This window comes from Elgaria multicarinata, chromosome 1 (assembly GCF_023053635.1).
Source record: "Elgaria multicarinata webbii isolate HBS135686 ecotype San Diego chromosome 1, rElgMul1.1.pri, whole genome shotgun sequence".
Taxonomy (NCBI): Eukaryota; Metazoa; Chordata; class Lepidosauria; order Squamata; family Anguidae; genus Elgaria; species Elgaria multicarinata.
This window is the reverse complement of record NC_086171.1, coordinates 68,895,413-68,910,210: the sequence shown is the minus strand read 5'-3', so window position 1 is coordinate 68,910,210 and position 14,798 is coordinate 68,895,413. Positions and strand designations below refer to the sequence as shown.

Sequence of the window (14,798 nt, the reverse complement as noted above, 5' to 3'; positions counted from 1 at the left end):
TGTTCCATATGAGATTTTGCAGAATTAGGTTGTGTGATTGCACAGATGAGCATCCAAACCACCACAGTTACAGGTAAGCAACCTGTCCTTCCTTCTATAAGGAAGTGAATTTTAGGTATGTCTTGGCATCTCCGTTTTCCTTCACTTTAGTTCATTCTGTGATTATTGTTGCAATTGAGTTTTCCATACTCAAGAAGTATTGCTTCCACCAAATCAAAATGCTCTGGGATAGTCTAGATATGTGGGAACTCCTCCTCTTACGTGAAATCGTTTTTCCTTTCTGAAGACAGGAAGATGCACCTGCTTAATGGACAGATAGCTATACTACTACTAGGGAGAAAAATGTTTTACAGATAATTAAAATGTCTTTTTTTTCCCCTTGTAGCATGGGGCAGTATCTATCTGTGTCATTTCGCAAACTCAAATAGCAGTGGAGTTCCATTGGATTTTTCTGTTGAGCAAGCAGCTGCCCATTGTGCTTGCACAACTGGTTGTACAAAGAGTTACACAATGGGTTGCACAAGCATAATGCGCAACCTCTTTGGCAACTGTGCTTGCGCAAATGTAATTTCAGTTGGATTCTTCTCTTGTGGGAGAAACCTAATTTCAGAATTCTCTTTTTCAGAAACCTAAGTTCTGCTAGCACAGTGTCATTCTCACTAATGGAATGACACTTTTTTTTTTCTTTTTTGATGGACACTTAAAAAATCCGAAATCTTAAAATCTAATGGCTGCCTATCAGTAGTGTACTTCAAATGGAAAATTTCAACCATTTTCTTATGAGTAGTCGAGATAGTTACATGTACTAAAACTTAATTTCTTTTTGGTTATTGGTTTACTTGTATTTTTTGTAATGGCTGGATAGGCTGGATATTTGGTAGGTGTCAGTCTAACTGAAATATCATTCTTTGTTCAGCCATAATCAAGATTTTAGTTTGAATATCATACCATTAAATCTAAGGAAATTTAAAGAGGGGTAATGTATTTTTATCAATCATATCTCTTCATTTTAAGTATTATGTATCTGAGGCTTGCTCAGTGTTACAGTGCTGTTATCATTGCTAAGTCCTAAGCAAGTATGTTAGCATCAACATAAATGTCAGCTTTTTAAAAGACCTATTTGCTTATTGATTGCTCTTAACTGCTTGTTTAGGCAGCAAATTGGATCACACCCATAGTTATTTTTAAAACTCTTTAGAACACGATATAATCCTTGGCCAACTTATTAAAACTAAGTTATTCAAACTTGGCACTTTATCAACATTCATGCTATAGGTGCTGTGAATAAAAAGGGTGTAGTAAGAATCATTTACTTAGTAAATTTTAGTTGGTGCTACTCATTTGTTTGCTTTTTTGTTCCCCAGAACATTCCTACTATTCGTCCTATGTATGGGGATTCTATTTTGAAATCTTTATGTTTAAACAGTGGCAGTTATTTGCTTTTGATTACAGGTGAAATAAAATGTGAACTAAATAAAGTGTGGATAATAATAACTAGTTATCAAAGTAATGTCTAAATCCATGGTAAAAAAACAGGTGTAAATAGTATCAATTCTTAGTTTTTTTCAATATGCCCCAAACATTGATAATCAACTTGAAATAATCAATGGCTACTAGTGCTGATGGCTAAGTGCAACCTCCAGTATCAGAGACAGTAAGCCTGTATACACCAGTTGTTGGGGAACATGGGTGGGAGGGTGCAGTTGCACCATGTCCTGCTTGTGATTCCCTGGTTGGCCACTGTGTGAACAGAATGCTGGACTAGATGGACCCTTCGTCTCTTCTAATGTTCTTATGAAATGTGACTCACAAAACTAGGAATATGGAACAGTCCTGCTTTTATTTTTAAAATATGGGAACATGAGCCAAAGGCCCTTTTTCTCAATAGGGCATTTCTAAGTAGACATGCATAGGATTGCATTATGATCTTGTATTTGGAATAGTATTGGTTTCAGTAATATATCTTCTTTTAAACAAACCTCTTCAGTTGCACATCTAATACATAAACTGGTTGTTGCCTTACCTTTCATATGTCTATGGTTGTTCACATTCAGGTGTCTTTTGACCTAGTTTTTCGCAGTTTTACTTGGCTCAGATTTTCATAGTGGTCAGAAACTCTGCAGATCAAATCATGACATCTTTCAAGTTTGATGCAAACTTGTATATTTGTATCAGTATTTACAATTTGGAAAATTATTGTCTTGATTAAATAGCTCTATCTGTAACCAAGTTGTGGTAGTTAATATGTATTTAAGTTGACTCAATCCCATTCAGTTGGATTAAAGTTCCTGTCCTTAGCACTTGCTAGGGTGACCATATTTTGGAAACCAAAAAAGGACAACATGGTTGGCCCCCAGGGGGCTTGTCCAGCACCAAGGGGGTGTCCCACCTGAACATAGCCTTAGTCACATATCTGATTTTACAGCAAACAAGACAAATCTGTTCTACATAATATCTTAATGTTACAATCACTGAAATAAAGAACAAGTGAGGCATTCAACATATCTGAAATTAACTTCACTTATTCCTACTTTTGTAGCTTTTGCTGTACTTTGAAGTTTTTGCTATACTCTGTGTGATACATTCTCCCCTTCCCTCTAATAACTTTTCTGACTGTATCCTCACTCCACTGCAAGCTGCTGTTGCTCTTAACAGGGTTTGCTGCCAGCTGGCTTGCTTTTTTATTTTTAAATTTCAATTTTTTAAAAAACTTGTGTATGATTGTCACAAGTTTCTCTACTCTCCTAACACTAGGGTGGGTGTTGTGGGCGGAGGTCACTACTTTGCCCATTCACACTTCTCATTTATATACATGAGCTTCTCAGGGCTTGTGCGTTGGCACCACTTTGCACATCAAGACTTTGAACTCCTGTCTACTTCCTGCACAAACACGCAACTCTGAGACCTTCTTTCTAATGCCCCGTGTTGCATGGCAGCACCATGGGACTAAATTACAAGAAGTGTCTCTGAGTTGTCTGTGCAGTCTCTGTTCTCTCTCTCTCTCTCTCTCTCTCTCTCTCTCTCTCTCTCAAAGTCATTGCAGCCAAACCGAAGCCTCCAGCCTCAAATTTGGCATGGCTAAAGCTCTACCTAAGAGCTATCATGGTGCCAGGTTTCATCTCTTTACCTTTAAAAATGACAGTTTTTTAAAAAATAATTTTAAAACCTCAAACTTAAAGAAAAATCCTAAACATCCATGGATGAACAGATTTGCTTCAAACATGGCATGGCTAAAATCCTCCTTAAGAGCTATCATGGTGCCAAGTTTCATCTCTTTATCTTTAAAAATGGCAGAGCTGTAAGCGTTTTTGTTAATTTCCATTAAAGTAGAGCTGCCCTTTGGGTGGGGAGGATGGGGAAATCCACATTTTCCTTCAAATTTCATAATTCCCCCCCCTGGAATTGTTACTAAAAATCCTGACAAATTGGGTTTTTCCCTGTAATATGGTTACCCTAGTACCTGAAGGAGTTCAGTTCAAATTAATTGGACTTGCTTCTGAGTAAACATGCTTAAGACCACCCTAGAAGTTATTTGAAATGTTACTGACCAGTTTATCTGTGTTGTTAAGGTTTAAAAAGATTGTAGGTGATCAGCAAGGATATTCAGAAATGTATAAGTGACTTGGAATACATTGGATATTTTTGTAGAATTTAGCATCCTTTTGAAAATAAAGTCCACCTCTGGGGGAAAAAGTCCTAATAGCTAGGATCCAAAGACCAACACAACTAGTTCTGCATGCTCATGTGGGGCTTTAGGCTTATATTTCTCAAAACAGCACCCCCACCATACCACATAGCAAGCCAGTTTTGAAACTAAGGTGACTTTTAAAAGCAACTTCTGATATGGCATGGGGTTCTGCTATTCAAAAAGGGGAGGGGTGAGGATCAAGAATTCCATTGGGACTATTTCTCATGAATTGTTTAATTTTCTGAGATATTGATATATCTACAAAGCCAGGGAAATAGAACAAGCTAGCTAGAAACCTGAACAAATTTTAGCTGGTCAGACATGGGGAGGTCAGTTACTAATAACGTATGAAGTTGATGAAGTCTTCGGGGTATTTTACACACACACACACACACACACACACACCATCCTCTTGCCAACAGCAGATGTAAATTTTAATAAATACCAGTTAAATGCATTACCATGAAGTAGAAAACTGTGTTTTTTTGGATTGTGTCTGCATTTATTTATTTTTACAAGGGGCTCCCCTTTAGTTTTTTAAAATGCTGGCATCTGCTTTGCTGTTGAAAAATGTATATGAGCAGATTAACAATTTGGTCAACCAAAAAAAGTGTGTACACACACACACAAAGTTATAAATGGCAAAAGCGTTTTGAAGAGGCAAATTGTCTGCTTTTAGTCTATGCCAATGGCTCTTTGATCTTTGCAATGTTGACCGTGGTCTCCTCCTACATTATGCCTAAGAAGCATTTTTTTTTTGTTTGGTAAAATAATTTTTCAAACTTTCTTACATTTAAAAGCTTTTGTGTCTTGAAAATCAGATAAAACAAAGGAAATATACCAAGTAGACAATGAAGATCCTTGTGTTTGGATTAATGGACTCTGTGCTTCGGGTTTCCAAGAAACAACCATTGCTGCTAAAGTAGAGTCATATGTTACCCAGCTTTCATATTCTTTCTATTAAACTGCCTAATGATTGAAAATAAGAAACAAAGGCACGGGTCAAGGAATGGGTGCCAGTATTGCTCTTGTGAAACTGTACAGAAATATCAGTCTGTAGGTTTACAAGTACAAGAATAGAAATCAAGGCTAATTGCAGCAATAATATGATCAATTTGGGTTAAATTAAAACAATTATCCTTTACATCAGCCTTCTCCAACCTGGTGCCCTTCAAATGATTTAGACTTCTACTCCCATCAGCCCCAACCAGTATGGCCAATGGTAAAAAAATGCTGGGAATTATAGCTAAAACATCTGTAGGGCATCAGGTTGGGGAAGGCACCTTTACATATTTATCTCATGAATAGGAAGACAGAAACGATGTACAGCAGTATTTAATTATAGTTCTTATGTTCTGTGATGTAAGCATAGAGAGCAGCAACTCTTAATTTTTGTATTTATGGATGATATTGCCATTTGCTTATTCTTTAGACAACAGCATGTTTCCTTATGCCACAGCTGCCAGATAAATGGTTTCTTGGAAGTCAATGTCCAAATTAAGTCATCTTTTATCGTCTATATGTGCCCTGGGGATGGGGAAGAAAGGAGAAGACAATTTTAACCATCATTCTTCATGTCGCTTATACATTTGACAAGTAGGGACATTACTGATTTTGCTCTGAATAGTATTGTGTTGACTGACATATGTCTTCATGACATGGTATATGCATGAACATAGCAATCCCTACCCACTAACTCGCAATGTTTCCATTTCCTCCTCCTCCTGCCCCTATTTTCGAGTCTTGCTAATGTGCCTGGTCTCCAAAATGGGACCAAAAAGCTCTGAAAGGATACTGGCCTTGCCAGAACTTTCTAGGCCCCATCATGTTCCTAATTATGACATTGGAAGATCGTTGAGGCCTCAAGGTTTTCAAGCTTATGATCTTCCCTTCTGGTGCAGGTAGAGTCTTTCCTAAAGCTTTGCCCCCACTGTTTATACGAATCTGTGGAGTTAGCAGTGATGGGTCTGGAGGTGCACGGCAAGCTTAGAGACCCTGTTTGTGCACCTGGAGACCACGTTCTGTGCTCAGTGCCATCATTGGGGGTGCAAAGGAGCCTAGAGACCTCCACTTGACCTTAATTAATCTTTCTGAAAAGGCTGTAACACCCTTGATGACAAGCCACACCAGATGCACTGGATATGGTGTGAGTATCTGAGGCCTTGGGGCACCCAGCTCCTCTCCTGATGCAAACCAGATCTTTTCTGCCTCCCTCACCTCAATCAGCACTGTGAAATAATATATCTCTTGAACAAAGCGCATTACTGAGGCTTGATTAGTAAAATTTACCAGATGCTACAAAATTCACAACATGGAATTATTTTAAGGAATATGGAGAATATATGCAGACCAGCCAATTTTACAAGACCTTTGGAATTGGGTCTGGAAGAATGTGCAGACCCAACTGATCTCAGCAGAATTAAAATACAAATTTAAATGGTATCTTACACGCCATAGATTATTTTAAAGCTATAGAACAAACCATGATAGGTGATGGCAAATCACTCTCTCGCCAGGTAAATTTTCTCATATTTTGGAGGGCATTACCAGTAAAGGAACTTTGGGAAAATGCAATTGAATGAATGCATGAAATTGCTTGATATCATTTGCTAATAAAACCTAAAGTTATCCTACTTTGTTATTTAAAAAACCTCATACTTGAGGTAGATTTATAGTAATCAGTTGTTGTTTTTACTGTGGCTAAAATATGTATAGCAAGTTATTTGTAGGCAAATAAGGTAGATCTTATTTCAGATTGGTGTTTAAAAATGTTGTATATTCCTGTAATGTTTCAACTAGCTTATATTTTTTGTTTTGTTTTGAGCAACTAAGGGTAAATAGATTCTGATGGATTTATCAAGAATTGAGTTTTATTTGTGGCATTTTGGAATACTAAATTTGAGGATGCAGTTCAACTTTTTATGGGAAGTTTTCTTTATTATGAATCAGTGCATTTGATTTGGTGGAGATGAATTGTTAAATTAAATTTTATTGGAAATTGTAGTCGGTGGAAATCATACGAATTTAATGTAGTGTTACATTGTATTGTGCATGCGTAAGGGAAATTAGCAGGTACATTTATGATATTTGGAGATTTGAACATGTTTGAGATTTTACCAGTTTTAAGGGGAAAGGGAAGAAAATGTAGAAACATTTAGTTAGATCCAGACACAGCCATACTTAGAGTAGACCCATTTAAACCAGTGGGATCCACCCCATTGTAATGGAGACCACAATGAAAGTTAAGTGTCCATGTTTGGATTACAATTCTATGTTTCAAGATTAAACACCAATTTAACCTCTCTGACCTTGGAAAGGTGGTAGAGGAAAGATGTAAGCACTCTAATGTGCCTTAACCATTGAGAAATCATAGTTGATAAACACATTTGGGATGTAAATTTTCATTTAAATTTACACTTTATGATATAGGACAGGATACCATTATAAGGATTTAAGAAAAACTGGAGCAGGTTGCATGGTCTCATGAGGTATATGGGTTTGTCCTTTGTGTGCTGTAAGAAATCAGTTGGTATAGGAAAGAACATGAGCCAGGAATGTCTTGGTTAAAATCTTATCTCAGCAATTAATTCACTTAATGGCCCCAGTCAAGCCACTGCATCTTAGCCTATCCTTCATGCAGCATGGGCAGAAAAATAATCTACTTTGAGGACTGTTATAAATATTACTGAGATAATATATGTGAAACGCTCATAAATGCTAGTACTAAAGAAATCTTGGATCGAACTTTCACATACTATAATCCATTTGCATAGCCCTACTGGTTTCCTGCAATCATTTCAGAGTACTTTTTGGCATATCTACCTGTTTGGGATTAATTTTGCTCTGGTTTTTATGAGCTGGAGACTTTTTCTCCCCTTTAGGGCAATTTACTGGGGCTCTGGTTCAGTATTTGGCTTAAGTATGTATAGCATTAGGACTTGGATGTCTTTTATGTTTTGTATTTTATTTAGCTTTTAAAATTACAAAATGCTTATCAAGATTTCTTTATTGCAAAAGCCTATATATTTAGGTCTGCCATAATCTGTGAACACAGTGGGAATACACACCTCTCCATGTAACATCTATGAAAAGGAACAGTGTTCGTATGTTTAGTCATCCTACTATATCAGTGGTTCCCAATTAGCTAAGTACTGTGGACCCCTTGTTTTTCAAATGCCAAGCCATGGACCCCTGACTTTTGAAAAAATTGTTCTCTCTATAGTAGTTACCTGTGTGAAGCAATTTTTTTGGAGAAAATAAGGGGTAGCCTCTAATAAGCAAAGGATTTTAGGTATACTAAAAACAGACCATAAAATTTGTGAAATTTGTGATATTACCACGTAAAAATGACATGATTTAGTTAGGAATATAAAGACGAATTTAATTTTACTAACGTCTAGTTTACAATTGAACAAATTATGACATGTCTAGCAGCTACTAAATCTAAATGTGATGGGAGAAATCATGCCTCTTTTTGTCCCGAACAATCCCTTCCACATCCAGTTCAATATTTCCTACTTTTAATCTCAAATCTGGATCAACATAGAGCCGATTTCTATGCTTGTTCTTCATATAACAAAATGTCGAAAATGTTTGTTCACAAAGATATGTGGAACTAAATATTTCAAAGCTTTTTCACCTAAGTTCTTATAATCAGGAAAAACTTTCACCCAGAATTGGTCCAGTCTGTATCAACAAGTGCATCTTGCTCTTCCACAGATAGAGTTGTTAGTTGTACATCACCATATTCAAAAGGATTCCTTATCCATGAGTTTTCAGGATTAGGTGCAGGGAAGTAATCTCTGAAGCTAGTTGCTAAATCGCACAGGTGCTCAGTGATGCTATATTTTAATTCTGGTAGGAATTTGTCATCAGTGGACTCCAGAAATGAATGGTGAATATGTGAATAGTTACGAGGACCCTCTGGGGTTGGTGGACCACCAATTGGGAACCACTGTACTTTTGACAACTGGACATCTAAGGCTCAATTGATCCCACACTGAGCTTCTGCTTCTAATACAATTTGAATCTTAATGGTGGGACAGGAAAAGGAAGGGGATTGAGTGTGGAACTGGTCACATTCCTATCATATGGCACTGTACATTGGTACATCTACAAGTTGTCATCTAATTGTTTTAACCTAATTGAGATTTCCATCAGTGAGTTTCCTAAGCAAGGGGAGGGGGAAGGATAGATTTATTTAACTTACAATCTGTTTGGTTCTACTCTGGTCATCCATTACTTCTTTTTGCTTTTGCTGGACTTCAGGCATTTGAGCAGTCCTCACTTTCCCTTGAAAACTCTGTGTGCTGTCTATCAGTTCTCCTTATGGGGATGAATATCAGAACAAGCCTGACTAATCTCCCTGGGAGAAAAGGGTTGGGTGGAGAGCTGAAATAATGGGAAGCTTAAAGGTCTCTCAAGGTGTTAACCACCACACCCCTCACCTACTGCACGAAATCACTAACTGAATTGGTTTCTAAATATTGCATCTCAAATAATCATTATGTTGTGCAAATGGAGTTCCATTGTCTATAATCTTTATGTAAGGCAAACTATAGTAAGGTGTTTTTGGATTTCAATTTTGCCTCAGTTTTGGACGTGTGTAGGAAGCGGATAATGGGTTATACAAAACTGTGGATATTTTTGACATCTGATCAGGTCATTCGTGTTTATAGCACTGCAGCTATTGGCATAGAATGATTTTGAAAAGGAAATTGAAGGTGTGCTGAACTGAAATGCCAGCTCTTTCCTTTTTATAACCTGGCAGAATATTTTACCCTATTCACATATTGAGGACATCAGTGGAAAACTTAATTAGAAAACTAACCAAGGTTCTTCTTTGTGGTCTCTATACATCACACATATGGGCCTTTATTTAAGGTGATTGGCAAACTCTGGGAATGTTCAGGAAACTTTTGTAGCTGAGGAATTTTGGGTGGGAACCCTTGTCCACTTATTTATTTATTTTATTACACTTATATACTGCCCCATAGCTGAAGCTCTCTGGGTGGTTTACAAAAGTTAAAAACAATGAACGTTAAAAACTGATATACAAAAATTTGAAACCATCAAAAGCATAAAAGCAATATCTATTTAAAAACAATATCGTATTTCGCTATGGTTTCTCGACCTCCATCATACCAGGGGTCATTCCTGGCTTCTCTTTAGTTCCCAGTCCTGTGGTTACTACAAACTACAGTACCACCAACACAACAGTCAATACCAATTTCAGTCCCATGGGCAATAATATTGATTCTGTTGTCATTCACACTACTACCACAGCAAGCACAAGTTGAGTCCATCCAACTGCTCTCCATGCTACTCCTGGACTTATGCTCAGCCGCCACTCAAATTCTGCCTTCTGAATAACTGGAGTTTATATATTGGCTGCAGTCAGGCTCAGACTTTTGGCAAGTCAACACAGGTCATTGTTTACGATGGACCCTTTATCAAGTTACACACATCAGCTTTCTAGAATCTCGTGGCAAAGCTATAGCACTTATACCCTCAAATAAAACAAATAAGTTCTGCAACAGCTATTGGCACACTATTTAGTTCGAGAAACAATCTCAAGGCAGTTTTTTCACATCTGCTATCTAAGCAGCTTCTTTGGGATGTACAGAATTTCACTCCTCCAGATTGGCTCCCAGTACCAACTTGGAGTTTGTTGGTCATTCTGCAGGCCTTGATTGCCAAGTGATTTGAACCACTTGCAATGGCAGATTTCCATCTTTTGTCTTGGGAAACTGCCTTTCTGTTGGCTATTACATCAGCTCACTGGTCCAGCAAATTGTGTGCATTGCATATAGACCCATCTTATATGACTTTTCATCACAATAAGCTGATGCTCTATTCTGATGTCATATTGCTGTTCAAGGTGGTGTCTGAGTTCCACTTGAATCGGGATACTGTACTACTAGTTTTCTTTCCATTTCCTTCTACTCTGTTTGAATCTACTCTTCATACCTTCTACAAATTGAGGACTGAGTCCATGCATCAGTCCCTTCACTTATTTAAGTGCTGTGGTGGCAGTTTTGTTGCAGAGTCTGTTGCCCTGGGTTGTCCACGCTATTAAGTTGCTGTAAGAAATGCTGGCCACAACCTTTCTGTTTGAGTTCGGGTTCACTCGACTCATGCCGTGGTTATATTGATGGCATTTTAGTAGGGAGTCTCCCTTTCTGAGCTCTGCAGAGCAGCCCCCCTGATCAAAACTGTTGACCTTCTTCAGACATTAACAGACTGGATGTGTGAGCTGAGTACTGTGTGGCTTTATTTGGCCACACAGTACTGTCAGCTGTCTTATAGTAGGACACTGACCCACCACCAGTAAGTCAGCTTGCTACTTGTCCATATGTACGATGCACACAGACCACGAAGAAGAAAGACAGGTTGCTTACCTGTAACTGTAGTTCTTTCAAATAACCCACCCACAATCCCTTCCTTCAATGTCGAAGTCAATATGAAAGGTATGACTGAAGCTCCACTCTGTTCCAAGGCTACAATTGGCAGTCTCAAAGAAATGAGGGAACAGGTGGGAACCTGCTAGCAGCATGTCCACTAGGATGGTGAGGGAGGGTTCCTGCCAAAAAATCCTCACCTATAGAAGTTTCCCAAATGGGGCTCTGCACAGGTGCAGAGCCCATATGAATACAGAGATGACCATTCAAAGAACTACAGTTACAGGTAAGCAACCTGTCTTTAGTGAGATAGAAATAATTCAAAATGTTCTTGTTCTCATAACAAGGGTGTATAAATGTATATAGATTAATTGGAAATGTTCTGATAAGAGGTTTGAGATGTTACCTAATTTACAAATAAATAATACATTGTGGAGATTACTTCAGTAGAGAAGATATTAATGTCATAAATGAGTGTTTACAATTTGTTGTATGACATTATATACCAAGGATCAATCTGAGGGATGCCTTATTATTCAGCATACATATAGGGCAGTATCCACAGGCACAATTGATAACATGAATTACATTGCACTAGCATAAACTACAGTAGCGTAACACTAATAATGTTAGCTGTCTCTGATTTCCCTGGGAAATTGGCCTGCCAGTTATCACTATCGGCACTGAGTTGTTTACTTTTGCAGTTCTATCCCATTGGACACTGCCCATAGACTCTTACAGATTCCATTCTATTTTTGATAGAAGCAATAGATTAATCAAGCTAACGTAGGGACTTAAAATTCTGTCTCACTCACAAGAACATGGCGAATAATAATTGGCTTATGTTTTGGAAAGCAAAGTTCATCAGGTTCTTCTAAAGAAAACGAAAAGTTAGCCAAATGTAATTTTAGTGTTGAGTCGTTAAGAATGGTAAAAGTATACCTAACAGAAGTTTGTAATTTTTGCAGGTAATAGCTCTAGCAGATGCAGCTGAAGAAAACCAAGCCAACATGTTCCAGGCATTCACAAAGTTAAAAAGTGCCACCCAGCTGGTAATTCTGCTGATTAGCCTGTGGCAGAAACTGAGCGTTGACCAAGTTGCTATTCTGGAAGCTACATTTTTGCCATTAACACAGGATACTCAAGAACTGGTAAGGATCTGCTACATTTACTGAAAATCTGGAGAAGTATTAAAGCGCTTCCCCGCATATTCTGTTAAAGATTTGTTTTTTAATGCATTTTTTCCAACTAACCTTTTTTTCTGTTGAAAGCAGGAAGGGGCAATGGAAGAGTCGTGTTTTTCAGATGCCTTGCTGATCTGTACTAAATATTATTCACTTCTTTAAGCAAGCGAACTGGTTATTTCAGTTGGAATTTCTCTTTAGGTTAACTGCCTGAAACCCTGGAGAAAAGGGCACCAGGTCACTTCAGGCAGCAGATTTGGGCCACTGTGAAAGCACAGCCAATTTTCAGAGAGCACCATTTTGATTTTCCCCTGAGAATGTCTTCTAACTTGCTTATTAGAGCATTTGTAATAATTTTCAGGGTGGGGATGGGTGAGAATTTAGTTTCAGTTAATTTTTAATAAGAACTTACCAAAATCTCCAAGTTTCTTCATACCGTATTTCTTCAATTGTAAGACGCCATCGATTCTAAGGCGCACACTAATTTCAGTGCCACCAACAGGGAAAAAAAGCTTTGATTCGAAGAAAAAATAAATTTCTTTGAACATCTTTTATGAGTAGAATTTCTTAGAAAGAGCTGAGTTTTGGGGCCACTGTGCTGGGAGAGGCTTAGGGGTAAGCAAAAAACAGGCGCTTACCCTCCCAGCTCCTCCTCCCGGCTCGCGGCTGCTGCAGGAACTTCCTCTTTTGGCTGCTTGCCTGCACGTGGAGGAGAGAGACGAATGGAGCTGGAGGTGCCGTGTGAGAGCAGCTTCGGTGGAGCAGCACAGTTTTTCCGCGGGCGTGAGGGGTTCCAGGCGGGATGCGCGCTTCCCAGCGCGGCAGCTGGGGGGGGAACCCAGTGCTTGGGGGGGTGAGACTCCTGACTCTTGGAGCCGCGTGTCTTCCTGGCGCAGCTGACGAGGGCTGGAGCTGCACGGGGCGCGCTGTAGGCTCCAATCAGCCAGCAAAGCAATTTTAGAAAGCCCTGCTTGCTCAGCTTTCTAAAACCAATAAAGCTAAGGAGACTGGATGTTTCAGACCCTTTTTAATGGAATAGAGTCTTTTTGCATCTACCGTATTTCTTTGATTCTAAGGCGCCATCGATTCTAAGGCGCACCCCATTTTTAGACCTGTTTATTTAGGGGAAAAAGTGCGTCTTAGAATCGAAGAAATACGGTATTTAAAATGGAAAGAATTTAAGGTTTAAATAAAACCGAATGTGGAACAAACATGAACTGACAGATTTAGGCACGAGTCTTATGTGCTTAGTCCTTACAGGTCCTGAGTTTAAATCCCTGTGTATTCAACCATATTAGTGCTGAATTGGGGTTGCAACCTCTTTTTTCTAACAGACACTTTATCATTAAGAGCTGTATGGCAGGTAGGTGCAACATGGTCCTTTCCATCAGAACTCATTGAATTTGGCTTGTCCAGATGGGTGAGAATTTTGTTTCAGTTCACTTTTGATAAGTATTTTTCAAAATTTGCAAACTTCTTCGTATTCAGGATGGAAAGAATTTGATATCTAAAAAAACTGAATAAGGCTGAATTTGAAATGGATAAATTCATACATTCTTAGTTCAGGGGTCACAATTATTTCCACTATCCAGCAAGATTACAGTAAACTTTGCCTGTGAACACATGCAGAGTGCCATTCCTTTACACTCCGGCACAGCAAATACCTTTTTCAAAAACTGTAGTTGAAACAGCTTGGCTATTTAGACAATATGCTAAACCACACTCAGTGGTTGAGTGTGGGTTGTTGTTGAAACATTGGTTAGCATGTTGTCCGCAGGGTGGCTTGTTAACCATGCATTATGGCTTATTTTCTCAAACAAGGTACCTTGTTTATTATTATTATTTATTTATATAGCACCATGGTCTGTTGTTGGGTTGTTCCAGGTGGTTAACAAGGCACACTGCATGGTTAACAAGCCACCCTGCTGATGTTCAGACAAATTTTTCTTCTTTGCCAAAGAAATCCACTCCAGATCTTTATTTCTTTACCGCAGCAGCTCCCTTTAACAATCCAGTCTTTCTATTTTCCATTTAAAAATGTTAATTAGACTTTTTTCTTTGTGGTACGGGGGAGGGGAGGGGTAGACAAGCCATTTGCAAGTGAGGCTGGGGAATGGGAGAAAGCTTGAAGATGTAGAGATACAGAAGGAAGAAAAAAGCCACCAGTCGATCAATTTAAAAAGCAAATCTTCTTGTTGTAGTTTAAAAAAAATCTACCTGTAATTTGAATAAAGTGGCCAGAGTTTGTTGACTGTGAGATATTTGGAAGAAATATATTCTCAAGAGTACATGGTAGATCCTGGGGCTTTAAAGGTTCAGTAGCATCTGCTACTGCTGTTGCTGAGTTCCAGGAGCAGGAAAGGAAGCGGAATTGATTGCATCAAAGAAGCCACTTTGTACATGGAGAGAGAGAAAGAAACTATAACACAATACTGAGCAGCACCATTGAGAGATGATGCAGCCAGACCCAATTACCACACCAACCAATCTGCAATATTCCCAGAAAGAGATGGAAGCGGAAAGGGA

The 14,798-nt window shown here is 38.5% G+C and overlaps 1 protein-coding gene across 5 annotated transcripts in view; it reads left to right on the top strand.

Annotated features, from left to right (window-relative positions):
* BBS9 (Bardet-Biedl syndrome 9) overlaps window positions 1-14,798 on the top strand; it is a 315,221-nt gene that overhangs the window by 121,174 nt on the left and 179,249 nt on the right. For all 5 annotated transcript variants that reach the window (XM_063129782.1, XM_063129769.1, XM_063129775.1 and 2 more), the window contains exon 19: window positions 12,057-12,239. In XM_063129782.1, the coding sequence (XP_062985852.1) occupies window positions 12,057-12,239 (183 nt within the window). The remainder of the gene's footprint in view (window positions 1-12,056; window positions 12,240-14,798) is intronic.